The sequence below is a fragment of the Chelonoidis abingdonii genome, chromosome 3 (assembly GCF_003597395.2).
Source record: "Chelonoidis abingdonii isolate Lonesome George chromosome 3, CheloAbing_2.0, whole genome shotgun sequence".
Classification (NCBI taxonomy): domain Eukaryota; kingdom Metazoa; phylum Chordata; order Testudines; family Testudinidae; genus Chelonoidis; species Chelonoidis abingdonii.
Genome location: NC_133771.1, coordinates 118,765,030 through 118,789,562, shown reverse-complemented (window position 1 = coordinate 118,789,562; position 24,533 = coordinate 118,765,030). Strand labels below are relative to the sequence as shown.

The 24,533-nt window shown below is 43.4% G+C and overlaps 1 protein-coding gene across 1 annotated transcript in view; it reads right to left on the bottom strand.

The window, feature by feature from the left end:
- PLEKHG1 (pleckstrin homology and RhoGEF domain containing G1) overlaps window positions 1–24,533 on the bottom strand; it is a 241,478-nt gene that overhangs the window by 16,829 nt on the left and 200,116 nt on the right. The window contains exons 6-13 of the mRNA XM_032782441.2: window positions 18,366–18,412; window positions 17,772–17,922; window positions 15,126–15,257; window positions 5,758–5,940; window positions 5,566–5,661; window positions 5,246–5,332; window positions 2,758–2,791; window positions 1,428–1,523 (exon numbers count right to left, since the gene is read on the bottom strand). Of these exons, the coding sequence (XP_032638332.1) occupies window positions 1,428–1,523; window positions 2,758–2,791; window positions 5,246–5,332; window positions 5,566–5,661; window positions 5,758–5,940; window positions 15,126–15,257; window positions 17,772–17,922; window positions 18,366–18,412 (826 nt within the window). The remainder of the gene's footprint in view (window positions 1–1,427; window positions 1,524–2,757; window positions 2,792–5,245; window positions 5,333–5,565; window positions 5,662–5,757; window positions 5,941–15,125; window positions 15,258–17,771; window positions 17,923–18,365; window positions 18,413–24,533) is intronic.

Here is a 24,533-nt window from a genome sequence, read left to right as displayed (position 1 = left end):
ATGCTAACATAATAAAATCAAATGGCATATACACCACAAAACTATTGATACAACCTGTTAAGAGATGCCTGTATTTTTTATCTACCCAATCCATGAGTGATTTACTATGGCTTTAAAATCTCACTTTGCCATGACACTCAGCAATATGGATCCTAGATACGGAAATATGCAGCTTCATTTGAAGCCCTCTGTCACCTCACAAAAAAAATTAGCTGTAAGTAATGTCTCTCTCTCTCTCACTCACTCACTCACATACACCCAACCCTCAAGAGGACCGTCTATCACTTTCAAATATACTAGGCACTGAAAAGACTCAAGTTCAATTTTTTTAAAAAATTTTAGTTTAGTTTTCGGCACATTGCTACATTTCTACTATATTAAGTAGACAGAAATAATATTGTGTCTTCTCTAGTACCTTTGAAGAATCTCAAGTTACCTCTCAAACACTAATTAACTTTTACAATATCTCTGTGAAATAAGCAATATGAAACCCCACTGTATGAACTGTATTAGAGTAAGTGACAAACTTAAGGTTACTATGGTACAGTCAGGAATGGAACCAGGTCTCCTGGTTCCCAGTCTTGTATCTTATAAACCACATAACATTGTCCTCATCGTTTTCCAAAAACATCTTTAACTAGGCTAACAGCTTGTGAGGAAAGACAAAACAACAAGAACAAAAACACGCACACTTTATTACGTGTTTGAGTGTACGTGTTCTGAGTTTATGTTTAAGTGTTCTGAGTTTGAAAGAGAAAAACTGATATGTAGAACAAACTGGACATTTTTCAATGGGCCGTTTTTCTGTCAGAAAATGCCATTTGTACCATTCAGTGGGAATGTCCAATTACTATAGAAACAAGGAAGGTTTTGCCATGGAAATCTGCCTGCCAGCTTGCCTGCCTAGCTCCACAGGAGCCTGGGTTCTCAACTCCTCAGCAGCCAGCCAGCCTCCTGGTTCCTCCTCAGTAGCATGCCCCCTGTTGTTGTTAGCCCAGGAGTAGCGCTGCTGGACAGGGACCTGGAACAGGCAGCAGCAGCACTGGTATTTTTCCATCATGGAATATTCCCTTTTGCCAGAAATTCTGAGATTTGAGGTTTTGTTCTGATTCAGAATGAAACAAAATCTCCAAAACTCAGAATTTCTGATGTGATGGATGGTGTTTTCTGGCCAGCTCTACTGATAATTTTATTTCAATAGGGAGAATTTTAGATTAGGAGTTACCTACTGATTGCAAACAAACATGACAACCTGGGAGGGGCAATACATTTCAGTTTTAAAACAGCAATCAGTGGAGAGCATTTTCTTTTCACACAATGCCTCTTACAGTAACTCAGTCTTTGCCCCCTTCCACGCTATGTATAATTTGAAAAAAATTTCAATACATTTTCCTTTAGCTTTCTTTGACAGTACACATTTTAATCACCTGACTTCCTTCTCACTCTCCGTGGGGTAAGACCTTCTTTAGAATTATATGATGCTTTCATTTCTTCCTCCGGTGTATAGTGGAATCCTGGATGATCTATAAAACAATCAGAGGCATCAATAAACATTACATATTATTTGATATGTCACATCAGCACTTCTGGGAAGAGTTTACCTTCCTTTTGCGTCTTATATTGTGGAACATACTTTGTCGAAGCTGGACAACTAATAACTGATAATGGTAATTGTTGTAGTGTTGTCAATTAGCTACTGAAAAAACATTACATATTTAATACCACTTTACCAATGGATTGCTAACACGGCAATATTGTTGCACAATTATTGCGTCTAACTTAATCTGGATGTGTGTACTACAGTCACAGGCAGTGCCCTCCTGTCCCATTTCCCACAAAAAAAATACGAGTCTGCTCTGCTCCAAGGCTTATTGGGCATTTAACTGTATTGTGTTTAAATCTACAACTGGAGTGAATTTTATTAACTTACTAGAGATTTCTAACAACACAGGGGACAGGGAGAGCTGGTCAGAACATATCATTAGTAAAAGCAGAAAGTGAGAGAGAGGAAAAAAAAGACAGGGTAAGGTGGGGGTTGGGCTCATCTTAAATGTTAGGTAATGTTAGCCTTAGATATTGCTAACTCTGACGGACACACGCATGCAAACACACCCCTCAAAAATATTCATGGGAGAGAACTCTGGAGGAAAGGGAAACTCTGTCAGGGTCCCTTTATGGGGTTTTCTTGGGGTGCTTCTTTGAGTGTTATTGCCTCCTGTGGAATACCCTGCAATTCTACCCTCATATCTTCCTAGATTGCAAGAGGGGAAGGCCATCCATGAGGAAGCCTTTTGCCTCCCTGGTGGCTCTGTCTGGATTCCAGACTTCTATATTACCAGAGAATCCCTAGTTGGCAGCTCCCCCATGATGCCTGCTTTCGTAGGTTTGCCAGCACGCAGAATAGACAAAGAGAAGTGTTAAAGCCTCAAACTGCATTTAACTTATTCTCAGCTTTTCAGTGGGTCCTGGCCAGGAGGAGATAATATTGCAGAGGCAGCTGACCAACCTCACCCAGTGCCTGTTCAGAATAAATGCCAGATGGAACGGTCTATCGGTGGTCTGATCTAACCTTCCTGTTTACTATCAGCCACATCCTGTTGGTTGCTGACTGGCCTCAACTCCCACTGATCTGCATAGGATCAAGCCTTATTTTAAAGAATATATGCACAGGTTTCCTGTATTTTAGATGAAATCTAGAGAATATGTAGCTAAAGATGAATGGTTGAAAAAAATTTATAGTGAAAGAGAAAAACTTACGTATTGCATCCATTTCTAGAATTGCCTGCTTGGCCTGAAAGAAATAAATTGTGCAAAACTAGGTCACATAATACAACTATACTAAATATTGTCACATGACAAATACAGGAGCCCAAAAATTAAAATGTATTTCTACCCAATAAACATTATAAGCAATTTTTCTTTGGCCACTTTATATACAGTGTAGATCAGGGGTTCTCAAACTGGAGGTCGTGATCCCTCAGGGAGACGCAAGTATTACGTGGGGGTGGGGTGTCAGCTTTCACCCCCAATCCCCACTTTGCCTCCAGAATTTATAATAGTGTTAAATATAAACAAAGAAGTGTTTTTAATTTATGGGGGGTGGTCACACTCAGAGGCTTGCTGTGTGAAAGGGGTCATCAGTACAAAAGTTTGAGAACCGCTGGTATAGATGGTTCCCCAAATTATGCATTATACTGGACTGGCATTTTACTCTTCCACGTTTAGTAAAATTAATTTTCCAGGTAGCAAGTAAAAACTGCTGCTGTTCACTGTACAGGTTCCACCACAATTCCCCTTGCCACTCACCATTCCAGCAGTGTCAAGGTAGCAGTGAATGGCCACATTGTATTAGCTGGGTATCTTTCTAGTATGAGGAAATCCCAGCAAGTGTGAAACTGGCATACCTGATTATACCAGCCCCTCAAGTGGATATGTTGAGAACATGTAGCACTTTGGGTAGATTTGGCTTGGCAGACAGACCCTTACGGGACTGTTGTCAGCTGCGGAATTTGGAGCAGCCCAGAAGCTGCTCCAGCCTCTGCTGGTACCAGCACAAAACTGGCACCAGGATCAGGGACTGTAACTAGTTCTCTAACAGCTTCTCCTACTACCTACCACATCTGCTGTGTTCAAAATCTTAAACATAATATGGGGGTTCTAAATATATGTCCATTTGAATGTGAATGCTTTCTGGAATCCTGAGTTATCATAACCAAAAATAAATAAATAAATAAAAATCCAAAAAAGTTGAATTGGAAAACTACTCATTTGTCAAGAGGAGAAAATGTATTGTGTGCCATGAGAAACAAGTATCAACACTGCTCCCCCTAAGAAATTTCTAACCAGATTTATTTTTTAAATGTATTATTGGATGTCATCTGCCCTCAAGACAAAAAGTGCCACCAAAAATTAATATTTTATTACTGTTTAAATAGCAAAGTCAACATCCCAAGACTTTTCCTGCATTAATATATTTCTAAAGAAAAAAATATGAGCTACCATTGGGCATATGATAACAAGCAGCAGCGGCTCCAGGCACCAGTGATCCAAGCGCGTGGGAGGCACCCTGCTGGTCCCTGCAAGGGCAGCAGTCAGGCTGCCTTCGGCGGCGGGACCGGGGACCTTCCAAAGGCAGCCTGCCTGCCATGCTTAGGGCGCCACAAAAGCTAGAGTCGCCCCGATAACAAGCCAAAAAAAATAAAATCAAAAGAGTGTTTGCATTTCTAAGGATGCAGTTCAGTTATTTCCCCACTAGGTGTCATGAATTGACTACCACTAGAAAAGATTTGGGGGGGGGGGTATCAATACATGTGAGTAGACAACACTAGATGTTTATTTTATTTTACTTTTTTTGTTAGAATAAGTATAAATTATTTCTCAGGGTTGCAAAGGGGTAACTAAGATTAGTCTTTGTGATACAAGCAATATGTTGTATTTGGGCAGGAGACTTAAGTAGAAAACATTTTAAAAAATCTATTAAGGAGTAAAGAGAGTTTAAGATTAATAAGTAGCTTGGTATAAATGTATCTTCTAGTGTGCATTCAGTTTTCTATTACAATGTTCATATTACATTACAAATATGGGGCCATATCCTTCCGGCAATTTTTATGCAAAACTGCCACTGACTCTAGTGGAAGTTCTACATACAAGAACAACAAGATCAAGCCCATGGCTTTTTTCTAAGGCCTAGTCATCAGTTGGGTGTAGGCAATTCCAGAAATACATTGCTTTAGCTATACCAAAGTAACTGCACCAGTGCAAACCCCCCAGAGCAGAAGTACTACACTGGCATAAAAAGTGACGTACGTCAGTCCAGATTACCCCAGTTTTAAACCAAGCTAAATTATACTGATGCAAGTCACTTTTTACAGTGGTGCAGTGTATCCACATTACAGGTTTGCTCTGGTGCAGCTACCCTGGTATAACTATAGGTGCAAAAGGACAAATCCCAGGGTAGACAAAGAGTATGACAAACAGATGAGATTCTAGGATTCATGTGCCAACTCCAGTAGATGTTTTTTCTGAAGCTTTTTTCCCTTTCAGCTTTATGAATCATCTGAAGATGTAAAAAAAAAACAAAAAAAAAAACAAAAAAAAAAACCCAACATATTACCTGAATTCCATTTCACTCACAGAGTGAGGACTTTTGATATAAAAAGCTGCTTCCAAATTGTCATGTGACTGTCTGCTAATATAAGTGTCTTAAATAATACAAATATTTAGATTAGAGAGTTAGTTAATTTACCTTAGCAGGAATTTTAGCAGGGTGATTTTCTAGAATTAATCTCTTCAAGTGAAGAATCCAAAGGCGTTTATCTTGCTGTGATTTAGCCTGTTGTAAAATCATGAGATAGTCAAATAACTCATTACTGTAGTCACTCAGTGATTGGGGAATATAGATACACAGGTGTACACGGAGTACTTAATGGCAGAATCTGGCCCCCCAGTACCACAAATATTAGAGGAGATGGGCTTTAAATACAGAAGATTGGGTAAATGTTTTATTTGGCATCATGCATAACAACATGTAAGGTTACGTTCAGAATGAGGAGGTTTCTGTCATACCTGCACGGTGTGCTGCATCTTGGGGTTTTTGTAGTGGAAGACACTAAAGCTAAGTGGTTCCTTTGGTATTACTTCAACAAGCATGAGATTGCCACACTGTAAAGAGAGAAGAGAGAGTGAATCACAGAGGAGAGTATAAAGAAAGCTGAAAATTGGCTCAATCAGCACATTACAATGTGCTTCATGACATACCAATATATGAGCTTTGTATGTAAACATTTCTTCTCTCTTCTTTGTAATAAGCAGCAGTTTGTCAAAGAGGAACAAAGTGCGCTCATTTTTGGCTCGTTGAATACGGAATGTTCCTTCTAAAACCAGCTCCCCATAGCTAGTGAGATCTGGCCCTTTCCAGTTAGTGAGTAAACTTTGTATCTCCTGAAACAGAGAAAACAATACACATTCTGAACAGTATTTTATTAAATGAGTTTTAAATTCAAAGTATGATTTACTGAGGACATTAGGACATGTTCCATTTCAACATGTTCCATTTCAACTAGAGCTGGGTGAAATTTTTTGACAAAACTTTTTCTGTGAAAATGTGCTGATACCAAAACGATTAGCAAATTAAAGTTGACTTTGCTGAATTATTTTGGCAGAAAACCTAAAAAAAACCCTGAAAATTATGAAATTTTTATTTTCAAAATGAAATATTTTGAATTTTCAGTTCAAAGCAACTTTTAATTTCAAAATAGTCAGAATTGATATTAAATGGTTCAATTTTAACAAAAACAATGCTTTTGTTCAATCCAAAAACTTTATTTTTATTTATTTTATTTTTCTGTTCACTGAAAATTCATTTTCAGGTCAATCCAAAACAATTTTTGCCCCAATTTTTCAGAATTACCAGCAAATTGAAAAATCTGTTATTAGCTCAGCTCTATTGACAACCAACGTTCAACAACGTAAAATTCCCACGTGATGGCTGTTTAAGGCCCTATGTGAAAAGAGTTAGGAGTCTTCATGGTGGATGACAAGTGTCCACATTACAAAAACTACCATCACAATTAGCTGAATGAGCGCTCTTGCTGCCATTCACAGCCAAGATGACAAGGACTGAGGAGCACAGAGACTGAGGGTACGTCTACACTGCACGATTATTTCAAATTAGCTTAAACCGATATTACAAAACAGATCTAATAAAGTCGGTTTAGCGCGTCCACAGTGGGATCACGAAATCGATTGTTTGCGTCCATGGTCCAAAGCTACCATCGATTTCAGGAGCGGTGCACTGTGGGTAGCTGTTCCTCAGCTATCCCATAGTTCCCACTTCCGGGTTGAGAGCACAGTGCCTGATGGGGCAGAAAACATTGCCCCGGGTGGTGCTGGGTACAGCCTCACCCCTCCCTTTGTGAAGGCAGCAGACAACCCTTTGGCGCCTTTTTCCCGGAGTGCATTGAGCAAACGCCATAGCACAGCAATCATGGACCCTGAGATCACAAACGGTATCCTGACCGTTGTCAACACCTCGCGTACTCTCTGCCAGCAGCATTCAGTACACAGAGGGTGACATTTACAGTACTCAAGGAATTATTTATTTTACTTCTCTTTCACGTGCTGGGGGGGGGAAGAGACTGACGAGCTGTTCCGTGAACCACGCAAGACACCGTGTATTAAGCTACAGACATTGGGCGCTCAGCCAAGAATGCAAATAGTTTTCAGAGACTGCTGTGGAGACTGGTAGCTGTAGTCCTCATTACCCCCTCCCTCCCTCCATGAGCATCCGTTTGAGTCTCTGGCTTCCCGTTACGGTTGTCACGCACCGCTGTGTATCCTGGAGTTTATTTTTCAAACGCTTTGGCATTTCCTGTTCTTTAACGGAGCTCTGATAAAACAGATTTGTCTCACCATACAGCAATCAGATCTAGTATCTCCCGTAAGGTTCAATGCAGGAGCTACTTTTGCATTTGAACTGCATCGCCACCCGTGCTGATCAGAGCTGGACACGTGAAAGCAGGAAATGTCATTCTAAAGGTCTCGGGGCTTTTCCTGTTTACCGGCACTCCGCATCCGAGTTCGGATTGCGGACCAGAGCGGTCAGTGGTGCACTGTGGGATACCTCTAGGAGGCCAATAATGTCGATTTCCGTCCACACGAACCCTAATCCGAGTTATCACTTTCGAATTTAGCGCTACTCCTCTCGTCTGGGAGGAGTTCCGAAATCGATTTAAGGAGCCATTTAACTCGATATTAATGACGACGTCGTGTGAACGGGTACAGCGTTAAATCGGTATATCGGCCATTAAACCGATTTAAAGTCGCAGTGTAGACCTGGCCTGAATTTTGGCAATGTTGCTACCTCGCAGCACCATTACCTGTCCTGTGAACAGGTCTGGCTCCAGGGTTTTTGCCACCCCAAGCGGCGCTGGGGAGGGTGGGGGGAGGGGGGAAGAAAGCCACAATTGGCGCCTGCTCCACTGTGATGCTTTCTTCTTCAGCGGCAATTTGGCGGCAGGCCCTTCCCTCTGAGAGGGACTGAGGGACCTGCCACCGAAGAGCCGGACATGTCACCCCTTCCCCTGGGCTGCCCCAAGCAGCTGCTTGCTGAGCTGGTGGTTGGCATGGAGCTGGCCCTGCCTGTGAAGAACTATAAAACTTCAGTTGCTAGGACTGTTAATCTAGCACTTCTCACCAGCACTAAAAAATCTTTTTTAGTTGCCCTATTTTGGTCCAATTTTTCTTAACATTCTTTCCGTATGTGATTCTTGTTACGGGTGTTTGGCCTAGCATGGGTTAGATGTAAGCAACCCAGAGAATAAAAAAATAATTTACAGACATGGACTCCAACTTGCACTGCTCCCCCACCCAGTCTGAAATAGTCCAAATTTGGTGACCTTCTGGGAAGGCTGCAAAAGACATCCGTTTGACTGGGCTTGGGGAGAAAGCTGAGGGCATGCTTCCTAGATGAAGGGGAGACGGCTGGCTGAGTTTCTATTGAATCGATCATTTACTGTGGCTGAGATACATCTATAGTGCTAATTGTATGTTTCGTTGACAGCATAATTATTATTTAAATCAAAATAATACATACAAATAAACATAGGTTAGCACAGTGATAGCCTTATGAAAATGAAGCTCTACACTATCTCGCTCTCCTTTCCCTGTTTCTTCTAGTTACTTGTTCTCCAACTCCATTGGCATAACTTCTATAAGCATCACATCTTACATGTCAGGTGCTAGTAACCCATGATTAGACCCATGGAGGACAATTTCAAAAAATTTCCAACCAAAGCTAGCACTTCTTTAACTCTGGTGGTGATAGCAATGTTGGGGAAAATGTCCTTATTACAGATATGACCCTACAGAATTACATTTCTAAGATAGCACACAGCTATGAGCTTCTTTCAAATAGCACAGTGATTGCTGTGCATCTGACAATACATTAAAGCAACATTTCTGGAATATACACAAGACTGATTAAAAAACACAATGAATAGAAAAGTTTCAATTGTATCATTTCTCTCTAGTAACTTGTACGTCAGTTCAAGTGTACCCCAGAGATCAATTTCTTCACTTTCGAAGAGAATTCATGCAGAAATGCAGCCATAGTATCTGCAGAATTACAGACACTTCATTATACAACAGTACATAGAAGAGACATCATTACCCCTGTAGAACACAGAAATTACTGTTCCAATGACAAACTGAGCCGAAAAGGTTTTCCCCAACCCACATATTTGCCAGCTCAGACTGTAAATTATGAAACTAAGTTTTCCAAAGCATCTAACCAAATTTATTGCCAAGTATTCATAGATTCATAGACTCTAGGACTGGAAGGGACCTCGAGAGGTCATCAAGTCCAGTCCCCTGCCGTCATGGCAGGACCAAATACTATCTAGACCATCCTGGATAGACATTTATTTAACCTACTCTTAAATATCTCCAGAGATGGAGATTCCACAACCTCCCTAGGCAATTTATTCCAGTGTTTAACTACTCTGACATTAGGTTTTCCTAATCTCCAACCTAAATCTCCCTTGCTGCAGTTTAAGCCCATTGCTTCTTGTTCTATCACTAGAGGCTAAGGTGAACAAGTTTTCTCCCTCCTCCTGATGAGCCCACGGAGCCCCTGATCCTCAGTGGAGCTATCCCACATGCTCAATGTAGTGCTGTGCATTTGAGGGGGTCTCAGACGTAGCACCACTGGGATCGCCATCGTGAGGGCAGAGAAATGTTCACCCTACCCCACCCTGCCATGTCTAACACGTACGAACCTGCTTGTAGTGTGCTGGTTACCAAGCGGCTGTCTCAGGCTGAGACGACGCGATGGTCTCTCCCATCCTGTGTGCCCATAACCACGCTCACAGCGTGCAAGTGCCAGATGTGCCATCACAAACCCATACCCCTTGCGACTGCCAGTCCTCAGCATGCGCCATCAGTCTCCCCCCACAGAGGCTGGCGTAGACAGATTGGGCGTGTGGGGCTCAGCTCGGAGCTGCTGCCGCTTCCCCTGCTGGGGAGGTGGCGGGGACTTCACCTGGCCACGGGTGTTACCACCCAGTCTGCCTGGCTTAGTGTGCAGAGACAACCAGATGCGGCCACTGCTGTGTCCTCCCTTATGCCACTTTCTAGGGCCATGCTGTGGCGGGCAGGTAGTCATGAGCCTAACGGGGGCAAGCAGGCCGTGCTCAAGATCAGAAAGCATCTGTCACGGAGTCACCTCGGGGCAATGATCTGGAACTGCTCCCCATCAAAGCCAGTCAGGACTTTGGGAGCCTCCTCTCGCTGGGCAGACTTGTTTCAGGGCAAGAAGCTCCACGGTCACCTCCTGGGTCTCTCTCCTTGGAGCATTCAGCATCCTCTGCCCTCCGTGGGCTTCCCACAGGAGTCCGCCCGGCGTCCTGGGCAAGCACAGGGTTCGGCACTCCCCTTTGCAGTCAGACTGACTCTCAGCCAGCAAAACAGAGGTTATTCGATACAGGAACAGGGTCTAAAACAGAGCTTGTAGATACAGGAACCCAGAACCCTCCGGCCCGGGTCCATTCTGGGGGGCAGTGGCCAGCCCTAGGTTGGGCACTTACTCCTTATCCCAAGGCTAAGCTCCAGACTGACCTCCCTCCAGCCCTCCTCTCCTGCTCCGCTCCTTTCAGGGCCAGGAGGTACCTGAATCCTCTGTCTCCAACACTTTCAGCTGGCACCTTTGCAGAGGAGGGGCCCAGGCCATCAGTTGCTAGGAGACGGTGCCAGGCATATAGGTGCAGCTGGCCCCTCTGCCTGCCAGATACTTATAGAAACTGCCTAGGGGACAGGTAGGTTGAGCACCAACAATCAGTGTTCAGGAAACATTAAGGAACAGTCCCAGTTTCGTCACATGCTCCTGCCACCACGCGGCCAGATAGCAGAGGGGGGGTGCAGAGCGGGGTGAGGAGATGAAGGAGCAGTCCGAATTCCCTGGTCAGGGGTGTGCGCTAACCCAGTTCTTGTTTTTGTTCTTCAGGGCACCCGTCACCCCCGCGCAGGTGCCGTCACCCCTGGGACTAGACCCAACGCGTGAGTGCAGCCTGGCCTCGTGCGTGTCTCGTTGGGGGAACTCCGTGGATGGTGGTGAGGGCCTCAAAGAGGGGGCTTGGCTCTGTGCGGGGAGGAGAGCCTGCCGCTCGCTGGAGCAGAGTGGCGCCATGGAGGCAAGGTGCACGGCCCGGTGTGCCACCCGTCCTCATCCCTGGCCTGCCCCAACAAGCAGCACCCCGCCTGGAGACAGGAGCGTGCCACCCTTGCAAGCCAGCAGGGGATGGAGGCAGAACACAGGCTGTTCCTTCCCTCCAGCGCTTGCAGCTGGGCTGTAAATGCAGCCCTGCCCTGGGCTCTGTCAGGGTGACCGCCTGGGGTTTGCTAGCCCCTTGCTTCCGCATGGTGGCAGCTCCTCTGCTCTCCAGCCTCTGGCAGGCACGTGCCCAGGACCGGGCCCTGGTCCCCTGCAGGGTCTACTGGACTGGCAGCCACACGCTTTCCTGGAGTAGCTGCAGGGCTCTGTGCAGAGGCCTCGGGCTCTCTGCAGGGTGTTCACTAAACCGCTCGTCTCTGGACCTGCCGCTAAAGAGTGTGGGAAGAATGGATGCTTACTCTGGGTGGGTGAGAGCCACCCGGCGCCTCACCCTCCCTGCATGGGTCGCTGGGCGCCGTGGGACAAGCTGGTTGACATGGAGAGGGCAGAATGCCCAGCTCCCTGCCGCTGCTTGCAAACCTTCCCTGATCCACACCTGCGCCACAACCATTGCTCAGGCCCACCCACCCACCCCATGGGCACTAGCCGCACCTCTACACCGTCTTGGCCTCAGGCCCCATGCAAAGAGGCGCAGGTTTGACCGAGGGTGAGTAGGGTCGTGGGGGTGAGCCCGGGCGAGCCCTGTGGTTCTTGGCAGGGAAGAAGGAGAGTGAGAAGGGGAACCCCCGAACCCCCACACTTGAGGGGTTTAAAAACATGGTGGTAAAATGCTCGCTTCCCCATGTATACTTCTCCCGCCGATCGCAGCCGTCAAATTGTAGTTAGTTCGGGAGGCAAGGGGATCTGGCTGTTGGCTGGGTAGGGAGCCAGAGCGTGAGGCCCAGATGGGGGCCTGTGGGTGCTAATCGCTCCACCTTAAATATCTCCAGAGATGAGATCCACACGCTCCCTAGAATTTATTTCCAGTGTACTACCTCTGACGCACTTGAAAGCCCCATTATAGCCTCTTAGGTCATAGCCCCCAAGCTACCATCAAAGGTCCGCATTCCAACCTCGTTAATCCCTTGGCGCATGGGTTATTAAATTCACAGCAAGGAGAAGATCTAATGGCCCTCTCCGCCGCCCGGATGGCGCGGTCAACGTCCACCCTATATCATGAGCCAGGAGCTACCGAGCAACAGAGGGGCCTTTAAGCAACCCTGTGGCCAGGGTGGGTTACACCTCGTATGCTATACTAACCTGGTATTTGCCGATTAGCACCCGCTTTTGAGGAGTCCAGATCTGAATTGATAGCCTGCAAGCTTGCCAGACGGCAGGTTGTTAGCAATGGGCGGAGCAGAGAGCCAGGGCCGTGCAGCGCTCGATGCGGGAGAAGAAGATAAAGTGGGGGCAGATTGCTACGTGGTGTGGGGCGGCAGTGGCCTCCCAGTGGATCCTAAGCCATGTCTCTGACAGCATGCTGCTGGGCTGGAGCAGTAGGGCGTGCCAAGGGGTGGGTAGGCTGTCACTTGGCCTTAGCAACCAGAGGTCGGAAGTGAACAAGTTGTCCTCCCCTGGATGATACCCCTTTTTAGATACCTGAAAACTGCTATCCTGTGTTGTTTCCTTCGTTCCTCCAAGGCGTTTTTTTACTTTTCTCCCATGCACTCAGGATATTGGATATTCAGCTGAAGGATAATATTCAAAAAATGATAATAGGCTCGTGCTGAGCATACATACTTATTCTGGTCCTATTGTAGGAAAGGATGGCTACGAGAAGGACAAAAACTGGGCGAGTGTTATTTTTGCGAAAAGAAAAGAACTGAGAGGATGAGTCTTCCTGTACACAGAGCCGATTAGCACGTTTTCAGGTACATATATAAGGGGGTGCGGAGTGTTGATGCATAGGTGGACTCGGAAGGAAGAGGCACCTTTGTGCGTGTATCACTCATTAAGTCCTCTAGTCGGGCAGCAAAGAAGAAGGCAATGGATCTTTACTGCAGCAAGTGCGAGAATTTAGGTTGGAGATAGAGAAACCTAATGTTCAGAGGGGTAGTTAATAGACGTGGCAAACCCATAATATTTGCTCTAGCGGAGGTTGTCGAATCTCCATCTCTGGAGATATATTTACAGAGTAGGTTTAAATAAATGTCTATCCACGATGGTCTAGATGTAATTTTAGGTCCTGCATGACGGCAAGGGGGATGACTGAGCTACCTTCTCGAGGTCCATTCTCAGTCCAGAGTCTATTAGAATTCTATGAATGATACTTGGCATATAAATTCTTTGGGACTATCGATGCTTGGAAGAGAACTCTATCTTCCATTAGAGGTTAATACGGAGGTCATGCATGGGCTCAGCGTGTAAGTCATGTTGAGAATTTATAGTGGCGACATAGTTAGGGGAAACCAGACTTAAATACTATGCGTCAGTATTTTTGTCCACTTGTTGGGAACACGCTAGCCAATATCTAGTGTTACAGCGGGGATGGAGTCCTTCTATGTACTGTTGTATCTATTGGACATGTGTCTCGTAATTACGGCAGATAATAAATGATAGCTAAGAGCAATTTAACAGAGGTCATAGGAATTCCTCTCGTCAATAGATGAAGAAGTATGATGTCTATCATGCGGGTATCACTTGATACTGACGGTAAAGTTAAAACTAAGGAGAAAGAGAGACGAAGAATTGAAACTTTTTCTTATTCCATTGTGTTTTCTAATCGAGTCTGTGCTATATCCAGCAAATGTTGCTTTAATGATTGTCAGATGCACAGCAATTCCTGTGCATATCTCGAAAGAATGCTACTACTAGCTGTGCTGCTAATCTCGAAACTCTCTATGCTTGTCGTATGTGGTCATATCTGCTAATAAGGACATTTCTACACACATAGACAGAAGTGAATCATTCGCAATAGCTCCACTTCCTCTGCTGCAACAGACAACAAGCGGAGGACTGGAGTCAGTGCAACTTTGAAAGGGAAGATGTCTTCATACAAGTACTGCAACAAGAGAAATCTTGATGAGGAGATGCTGAAAGCAGCGGGAGTCAGCAACCTTTCAAAGTGGTGTGCGAGTCTTCTTTCACCTCTGATTTAAGGTTTTGCGTGCCAGTAATACATTTTAATGTTTTTAGGAGGTCTCTTTCTATAAGTCTATAATATATAACTAAACTATTGTTGTATGTAAAGTAAGGTTTTAAAAATGTTTAAGAAGCTTCATTTAAAATTAAATTAAAATGCAGAGCCCCCCCCCGGACCAGTGGCCAGGACTCGGGCAGTGTGAGTGCCACTGAAAATCAGCTCATGTGCTGCCTTCAGCACGCGTGCCATAGGTTGCCTACCCCTGGACTACAGTGACTATCTACAGTCACTCCCTTTTCAAAAAATGCTTCATTGCAGAGCAGCTGGATTTTTTTTTTTTATAAGGCATATTGCCACTTCTCTCTATATTTTGCACAGCAACTCATAGGCAGATGGAGCCACACTTCAATAGTTAAGAGGAAGAGACAAAATAAGCAGTAAAATGAGAAATGTCTCAAATCAAACAAAATTAAACAGGACAAAAGTCTGAAACTCACAGGGAGTTCTCAAAATATATGTGCTGTGGTTAAATAGCAGTGGTATACAATGGAAGTGTCAGGAAGACAGAAAAAAGTTATTCTGAAAACAAATATTTAACAGGATACTGCTTGTAAGATAGTTCATTCGGAGGTTCTTCTGTGGCACCTATGACCAAAATTTCGGAGTTCAAACAGATGCACTCACAGTATTCAACTAGAGTCTAGGATATAGCAAATACAGGCACAAATTAAAACAGAGTAATAGAAAATGCTGATGGCATATGTACTAACAGGAAAAGCAAGTCACTGACAAGAGAAAAAGTTGCCAACGGGCCATGAAATATCTTTGTGAACTCACCTGCAGCCTGACAGCATGTTCATGTTTCCTCTTCATGTCATTAATATGCCATGCCACTCTCTGCATTGTATCTATGGCATCTAGCACCACATCATAACCCTCAGTGTCCTTGTCAAGGTGGTTTTCTATTTCCTAATGAAGAAACCAATAAGGAGACAGTTATTTTCACCTTAACTTTTCAAATTAGATGCAAGGTTTATTGTCTTGGCATCAAAATCCCTGAAACCAGTATTGCTTCCTCTGATATGAGTGTGTTATTGTCACCAATTTGGGCTAGGCTCAATTGGCAAGGCAAACCCTTACAGGCAAGGCAGCCTGTAGTACCTCTACTGATGCAAATACACACACTAGCAGAATGAGACTTGAGCCACCAGCACAGTATGTGTTAATATATACATATGTACACACACACACGCACGACCATCCACCCCTAATTGGGAAGGATAGTCCCAAATGTACATTTCAAGTCCCGGTCCTGGGCTGAATGATTCCAGAAGAGTATTTTTCCCAGATTCCCTGTAACACTGCCCAAGAGTGGGGGGGGGGAGGGGGAAGAGGGCACCATAGCATTACCATCTTTGAAATGCAAAAAAATGCTCCCCACCCACCCGCCTGGCAAGCTCACTGCAAGGGTAACCCCAATCCCCAACCAGAAGGCAACTCCGCAGCTGCCTCACTCTTCAACAGCCACCTACAGTATCTAGAGAGATAACACATATAGATAAGATTGATAACATTGTGATGTGCTTGCATGGGGGCGGGCAGACAGCTGCTCTTATTTTCAGCGGTTCTGATCTGTTATTACTCAAACTGTGGAAGTGGTAACTCTGCAGAATCTTTAGCTGGATATAGAAACATTTAACATTAGATATCCCAGAGTAATGTGCTAATAACGCAAATCTTTAGACTCACATACAAAAACCTAGCAGATTAAATTATTTTTCTGGCAACTAGCAAATTCATTAAAAAACCCCAGCAGCATGGTCAAATATTGGGCCAGGTGCCAACCCCAGGTGCCAGCCTCTTCCCGGTTGGGGGAGGGGGGAGAAGGGAGCTGCAGTGGGCTTAGCTTCCCCCCTCACCACAGGGCCCTGCCCCCTACTCCTCCTCTTCCTCCCAAGGCCCCACCGCTGGCCAGGCCAAAAGTCAGAACCAGGCAGTAGTAAGATCTGCCCTGGGAGCCCCAGGGCCGCCACCTTCCCCAGAGGGAGGGAGCAGGACACAGGACGTGGGCTGCTCTTGGACACCCCAGGCCCCCACCAAAGGCAGGTGAATGGTCTGGGGCTCCCCTAGGCAGCTCTTACCACAGCCTGGCTCCATCTCCATCTCCTGGCCTAGGCAGAGGCAGAAGCGGAGGCAGGGCCTCAGGCGGGCATAGGCGCCAACTTTTGCTACCGTCAGTGGGTGCTCGAACTTCCTCTGCCCCTGGACCCAGCCTGACTCCACTGCTTCCATGAGGCCCTGCCCATGCCCCACCCCCATTCCAATCCCTTCCCTAAAGTCCCCACCCCAACTACGCTTCCTCCCTGCCCCTATTCTGACTCCTTCCCCAAATCCCCATCCCGGCCCTGCCTCCTCCCCTGAGCATGCCGCATTCCCACTCCTCCCCCTCCCTCTCAGAGCCCAACTGTTTAGCAGTGGCAGGAAGTGCTGGGAGATAGGTGGAGGAGCAGGGACATGGCAGGCTTGGGGGGGAGGCGGAAGAGGAGGTGCGGCGGCAGGGGGAAAGGATGGGAGCTTGGCTGCCGTTGGGTGCAGAGCACGCACTAATTTTTCCCCATGGGTGCTCCAGGGCTAGAACACCCACAGAGTCGGTGCCTATGCCTCAGGGTGAAGAGGAAGAGCAGGAAGTGACGCCATAAGGAGGGGCGGGACTCCTGCATGTATCCCACTTTTGCATTTTGAAAAGGTGGTCCCCTTATTACCCACCCCAATTTTCTCCCCTTTCTAGGCCAATGCTCATTTAGTTTCTGGAAACAAATGGGTGTATGTACCCTGCCTACAAAAATATGATTACATTCAGCATTAGGCTGGGATGTGGCAGAAGGGATTCACCAGATGCTTTAAAATCTCTCTGTCTTTACTTTTAATTGCAATGTGATCTTGTAACAGAAAACATATGTGGAAAATGTTAACAAAGCAGGAATTCCTGAGAATGTTCTGAATTCAGTCCAGTGGATACAGAAATGGTTCTTGCTTCCCCAATCATTACTCCTCACAAAAATCTTACAAATAAATGTGTTTGTAAGTATCTATCTTCCCTTCTTACCGCCCCCAGCATTCGGACATGGAGAAAAAGAACTGTTTTTCATCTGAAAGAAATTTTTTCAAGAAATTGCTTACTCCTGACAGCAAGACACTCCCAAGCAAGATTGAAATTATAGACCGGAAAAAATCTAATTATTTGGATGCATTAACCTATTCAGTGTGTCTAAAACAATTACCATATGCTCCTCACTCAAAATGTATTTATGTATTGTCAAGAGATTAGACATAGAAAATGCTTCCACATGTAAAAAATGGATTGACAAAAGAATACACATCTTAATAAAATCTACAATTGTCCTAACCTCCCCGTGTAGTAATACTGCAGGAAGGTGGAGGCACAGCTGTGCTAGATAGATATGTTTTTGTGTAAGCACTTACATGCAAAAGCAGGTGGTACTTTAAGATTCGTTGGACAGGTTTTAAGAGATATGATCCCAAGGGAAGAGAGTGTTGTAAAGCTTCTTGCCGTTCTCTGAAGAATTTGGCCAGTGTCTTGTTCCTCATGCATTCTGTTAGCACAGCCACTGATCTGAAAACATATAATAAATCTCCTTAGATACAGAAACAGCACATCTTTATGTACCTACAGTAAGGAATTGTTTTTCCTTCCTTCCCCCTACTGCGAATATCAAACTCCTGCCAATCATGAAATTCCTGTATTAGTTTTGAGCCCAATCCTACTTTCCCTTCATATGTAGAATTCTTTTTGGAATATATATTGCAGAATAAGGTCCCAATTTTATTAGTAGTAGAAGCTAATGGGGATTTATAAAATAATAATCATGCCTTAGTTAAGTACTTTTCACTTTTTGTATCACCGTGAATGGAAAGAAAAAAAACAAGCAAGTAAATAACCATCTTTGTGTATATGAATAAATATGTTTTGTATTTTAAGTGTATTCTTTACTTATACACCTTCTAAAAAGGACAAAGCAGGAAGAAACAGCAAAAAGGGGAACAAAATATTCCTACCTTGGATAATTGGTGCAGTACTGTGTATATATGTGAAAATCTTCACTCTGTGTGTAGGGAGGAAAGATTTGATAAAATCTGATTATTTAATAAACTACCTACAAACAGTAAGTTCAATGCACATTTTTCATTTGACAATGTAAATTCAACTGTATTGTTGCCACTTATTACACTAATATTATCCCCTCCCTATAAAGTGTTTAAGGTTGTTCCTTGGCTACTCCTTTTGCCCAAATCCTAATTGGATGCCTACTTTCACATCACTCCACATCCTTGGAATAATGTCCCATGAAACATCTGCCAATCTTCCTTTCCCGGTCTTCCAAAAAATTCTAAATTCAACTATTGTACAAGCCTTCCAGTGAAAAGAAACAAACCACACTCTTTTCTCTGTTTACTGTTCTTTATTTACTGACTTGCATGTTAAGGGTCCTATCATGTGAACTGCTGAATTCCTTCTGTAGGCATGTGGACTGTCCTCAACTCCTACTCAAGGCATCCAGCATCTTGCAGGATCAGATTCAAACTCTTTGGGAATAGGGAACCTTATTGGTTTGGCATATTTACATGTCAACAGCCCCACAAACATAACAGTGCTATATAAATAATCTATACAGTGTTGTTGTAGCTATGTCAGTACCATGATAATAGAAATGCAAAATGTGTGAGGTAGTATCTTTTATTGGACCAATATCTGTTAGCTGAGAGAGAGACAAGCTTTCAAGCTTACACAGAGCTCTTTTTCAGTCACCTGTTCTGTTCACTCCTTCTGCAGCATCTGGCACCAGCCACTGTGAGAAGACAGGATGCTGGACTAGATGGACCATTGGTGTGACCCAGAATAGTCGCTCTTATGTTCCTAAGCAATTAACTTTTGAATTTCCTGACTAATGAATCTTTCATCTTGACCATGACATCTTTGACACTACCTTAAAACTATTTTGCTGGCTTTATATTTTTAAAATTTATTTATTTTCCTTATATAAAGAAAAAAAAAGACAAAGGAACAACTTCCACGCATGTGTGCACCTGTAGACTTAAGGACATTATCAACTCGACGTGTTGAATATGCAGTTTTCAGACTGTCATAAGTAATTTCACATTTGAGCAGAGACTTAGCATGTATGAAAACAGGAAGTTACCACTGAAGCTGTTTTGTAACTAACTTTAGTGGGGTTACCTGGCACCCATTGAAAAATGCAATTTCATAAGACCTTTTTGTATAATTGGGTTCTAGGCACCAAAGCCTGGTTTCCATTGCATTCCTGCTTGCTCCACAACTTCCTCCCTACTCATCACTTTATTTTGCATGGGACCTTAAAAACAACATTCTTTTTTGCATTTTGATGTGATGTCTGACTCTCACCCTCTATCCCATGCTATTGGTGTGCAATTTACGCAGTGTTTGGTATCCTGAGGATGAAAAAAAAAGTGTTGGGTAACTATAAAGTATTTTTGAAGCAATCACTCTCCCCGTCTTCGTTTACTAGTCCAGGCTCAAGTCCTGTAATAACAAGATACTCAGATTCCATTACAGATATCTTCAGAAGTTGCCTGTCTTCCCAGCTACACTTCCTTCAGTTACTTCTCTCTTCCCCGCTCACCTTTTCCAGCCTTCTCACTATAAGCTAGCTTGTGCCACCTTCACTCCCATTGAGTAGTATGTTACTTCACAAGTAGCCCCAATGAATCCATTGGAGCTATTAGCAAATTTAGGTGGTGCAATTTGGCCCTATATGTGGAGTCAATTTTGGGGACAGCTCAGTAATTATTTCAGCTTTTATCAGTTGATTTTAGGGTCTTTTAAAAAGAATCCTTCTAATTCTAGTCCAAATTTCTCCAGGGGAATATAGTTCTCACAGGACTCATTTGTTCACTAATGTGCTATGATCTGGTATTTCCTTCTAAATACCCCCACATCTCCGTTACTGATCACTTTGGTTTGGCCTTGACATAGATAGAGTTCAATAATTTATTTTAGTCTTTTATGCTTGGACAAATTTTGCTGTTACTGCTAGTTTTCATGGTGGTTTACATACACCCTGTATCCACACCCAGAGACAATGAGCTTGTGTCATAACCTATTAATGTACATGCTTGGAACTAACAGCTAAGGATAAAAACCATCTCAGCTAAAAACTAGGAATTAACCCAACCTCAGCCTGTAGCAGACATTACACTGTATAATTTTCTTAAGCAACTATTATCAATTTAGCTATCACTCTCATTAAGTCAGGAGTGCTATAAAGACAATACGTATGATGAAATTCAGTATCAAAGTGAGACAACTACAGTACAAAAATATCAAATGCAAGTAGGAAAAGGCAAAATATAACAAGAAATCCTACAATATTGTGAGTAAAGTACAGTCTATTCCCCTGGCTACTTAATCATAACATATAAATTTATAATCACCACCACAACTTAGGTACAGCACATAACATTTTCCGGGACCAGTAATTCATAATGCTTTTCTTCTGTTCAATGGAGAAGAAGGGCTTTAAACTAGGACATGAGGGGAGAAGGTTGAGAGAGATTTGTGGAAGCTTCATGCCTCCCTTCAATAAACAGGAGCAGGAAAATCAGCTACATGAAAATATAGTAATGGATAATGGAACACCACAAGCTAGAAACTGGGTGAAATCTGAGGGAAACAACTGAAATACCTGTGCACGAATGCAAGGAGTCTGGGCAATAAAATGGAGGAACTGGAACTATTGGTGCAGGAAGTCAAACCAGCTATCAGAGATTACACAAACATGATGGAATAGCACACCAATGCCTAGAACACAGATATTGAAGAGTATGTGCTGTTTACTAGACATAGGAATAAAGGTAAAGATGGTGGGGTAGTTTTATACATCAATGAAGCAATACATTGTAAAGGAATACGAAGTGATAAAATGGACAAAACAGAATCTGTTTGGGTCAAAAACACTTTGGGGAAGGATTGTAAAAGAGGTCCTTTCGGTCAGTGTTAGGGGTCTGCTATAGACCCCCCCCCTCTCACCGAGTCAGACTGATATGGGTAGTGATCTCTCTAATATTATTAGAGAGATAAATACTTTTGGGATTTATGTAATATGAGAGACTAACTTCCCAGATATAGATTAGAGAATAAATACCACTAATGTTGGTAGGGCCCCGTTGTTCTGTGATAGATGACAGTTTTCTTTACCAAATCATCATTGAATCAACAAGACATGGATGCAATTTTAGACTAGTAACTACTGAGAACTTTATGGAATAGCTGGTTGTAAGAAATAACTTTGGATCGAGTGATCATGAGTTGATTCAGTTTAAATTAAATGGAAGGATAATCAAAACCAGTGTTATGCCACTGTGAAAAAGGCAAATCCTAGGATGCATTAGGTGAGGCATTTCTAATAGAAACAGAGGAAGTGTTAATGCAATTGCAAAAATAATTGGTAGGACCTCATGTGGAAAACTGTGTTTGAAGTTTCTGCTCAAATAAATTTGTTAGTCTCTAAGGTGGGGAGACAGGATGGAATCCAAATTTATTCTGCTCAAATAAATTTGTTAGTCTCTAAGGTGTCACAAGTACTCCTGTTCTTTTTACGGATACAGACTAACACAGCTGCTATTCTGAAACCTGTGTAGAGTTCTGGTTACCCATGTTCAAGAAAGATGAATTTAAACTGGAACAGGTGCAGAGAAGGGCTACTAGGATGATCAGGGGAATGGAGGGCCTGTCTTATGAGAGGAGGCTGGGAGAGCTTGGCTTGTTTAGTTTAGGGAAGAAAAAAAAAAAAGCTTTCTATAAATACATTAGGAGGGTAAATAACAGGGAGATTGAAGAGCTATTTAAGCTAAAGGATACTGTTGGCACAAGACCAAAAGGATACAAACTGGCCATGAACAAATTCATGCTGGAAATTAGAAGGTTTCTGACCACCAGAGGGGTGAGGTTCTGGAACAGCCTCCCATCAGGAGCTGCAAGGGCAAACAACTGAATTACTTTTAAGAAAGAGCTGGACAACTTTATGAATGTGATTGTGTGATGGTATTTGCCCATGATGGTGGGGGGCAGAGTTCAACAGCCCTCAAGCTCACTTCTGGTTTATAAACTTCCTAAAGCTCATGCTGCATGGTTTCAGCCAGCCGCCAGCAGGGCTCTGGAAGGGATTCCGTCCTCTCTCTTCACCCAGTGTATTCTGGGAGGTTTTTTTTTTTTTTTTTAAATCTCCTTCCTTTGAAGCATCAGATATGATCATGACTGGAAATGAAACACTGGGCGGGGTGGGCCAGGGCTCTGAGGGGGAATTCTCTCTCTCAGAAGCTTAGGTGGATGGATGGTGCTTGCTCACATGCTCACTGTCTAACTGATCACCCTGTGTGGAGTTGAGAAGGAATTTTCCCCCAGGTCAGATTGGCAGTGACCTTGGAGTTTTTTCGCCTTCCTCTGCAGTGTGTGGGTCCAGGCCAGTTGGCAGGATTATCTGGGTAAATCTGATTTAACCATTTCCCTTCCCTTGTAGTAGCCTGGAGCAACTGTGCCTCTCAACCTCTCCTATTCTCTGCCTGTGGCACACAGTCTCTTGGGGGTCTTATTTAGTTTGATCTCATTTCAGTTCTTGGGTTTATTGTGCAGGTGCTGGGTGACCTGTGATATACAGGAGGTCAGACTCTTCTGACCTTCAACTATGTTTGACTTCATTTGACTGTCCTGCTTTTCAAACTTCATGAAGAAGGGTATGTTGTAAACTTTTAAAGGAAAACATTCATTTTAAAATAAAAAAGTCTCTCTATCTAGCTTAGAGTTTTACACTGCTGCCCATCAACGTAATATCTGAAGATCTTCCTTGTAAAATCAGTAGCAACAGAAGTCTTCTTCATGGAGTCTCTGGCACATCTCCCTTTTCAGGGTAAAATTCTGCTTTGGGCAGAATTTGTCTGTTTTTTAAATAATAATAAATTTTAGTCTAGCTATAAGGAAGGACAAACCTATACATTTAAAATAAAAATAAATTTTAAATAAATTAATGACAAAAATTATCTGCTTATCTAGTGAGATAGGACAGAAAATACTTACACATTCAATGTTTTTAAGTCTTTTTTAAAATAGTGGCATAGACACTGTTGCCCTCTGAATTGGGCCAGACTGTATACTTTATACTCAAGGTATCTTTGGATTCACAAACGCATTTTATCACAACTAGGGCAGTCTCGTAACGCCATTTGATTTTAATAAGTTAGGTAAAGAGATAGGCCTGTAGATAGTCAACCATGAACATTTGACCTCCAATATGGTATAATTTAGAATTATAGCTTTGAACGAGTTTATCAGTCAACATCATATACTTTCCTAAATCAGCTGCAGAATTCCTTTTGATGTTGGCAAGAGCTAAGCATATGAATGGAGGTCAGACTATGGGCATAAATCTGCAATTTACGGTATGCAACAATCCTGAATTCTTAGAAACATTAACATCTTGTAGCGTTAAAAGCAAAGCAATCATACTATGTAAACATTCCTAGAGTTTACTTATCTAGTTTAAGACATGAACGTGCCTTTAAACAAGGCTCATGGCACATGTACAAAATTTAGTGAAAAATTAAATCTACCTCATTTCAGAGCTGAAGAACGAACATGACCTACAAATAATCAAATCAAATTCCCCTATATCATGGCCTGTAACTCATCCTCCCTCCTGGGCCCCCCCTGCAAGAAGTCCCTGAGAGATCAGATGGCTTTGCACTGCACTTCTAAAGCCAAAATAATCAAACTTCCTGGACCAGCTAGGGATGAAAATCACAGAGTTGAATGTTCCTCCACAGAGACTGCTTGGTTACCTGTCTCTCTACATTTACAGTATAGACCAGTTAACTCAAATGCCTCAGATGATGATATCTGCTTTATAACAGATTCTAGGGAGAGGATTGTGCTACCAGGATATGCCTTCATGACAGAGTTAGTCCGGGTTAGCCTAGCTCAGGTGGCACATTCCCACTGCAAAGTGCTACATACCAGACCCATATAACTGGGATGGATTTCTAGTGCAATATCCCATGGTTCTTAGCAGTGCATGAAACTGGGCTGCTCCAGACATTTGCCAGGTGCTCAGTCTCTCTAATCTAGCAGGGAGCTGCTGTCCATGCCAGTGACACAAGAACAATACTTTATGTGAATAACTTCCAAGGGAAGTT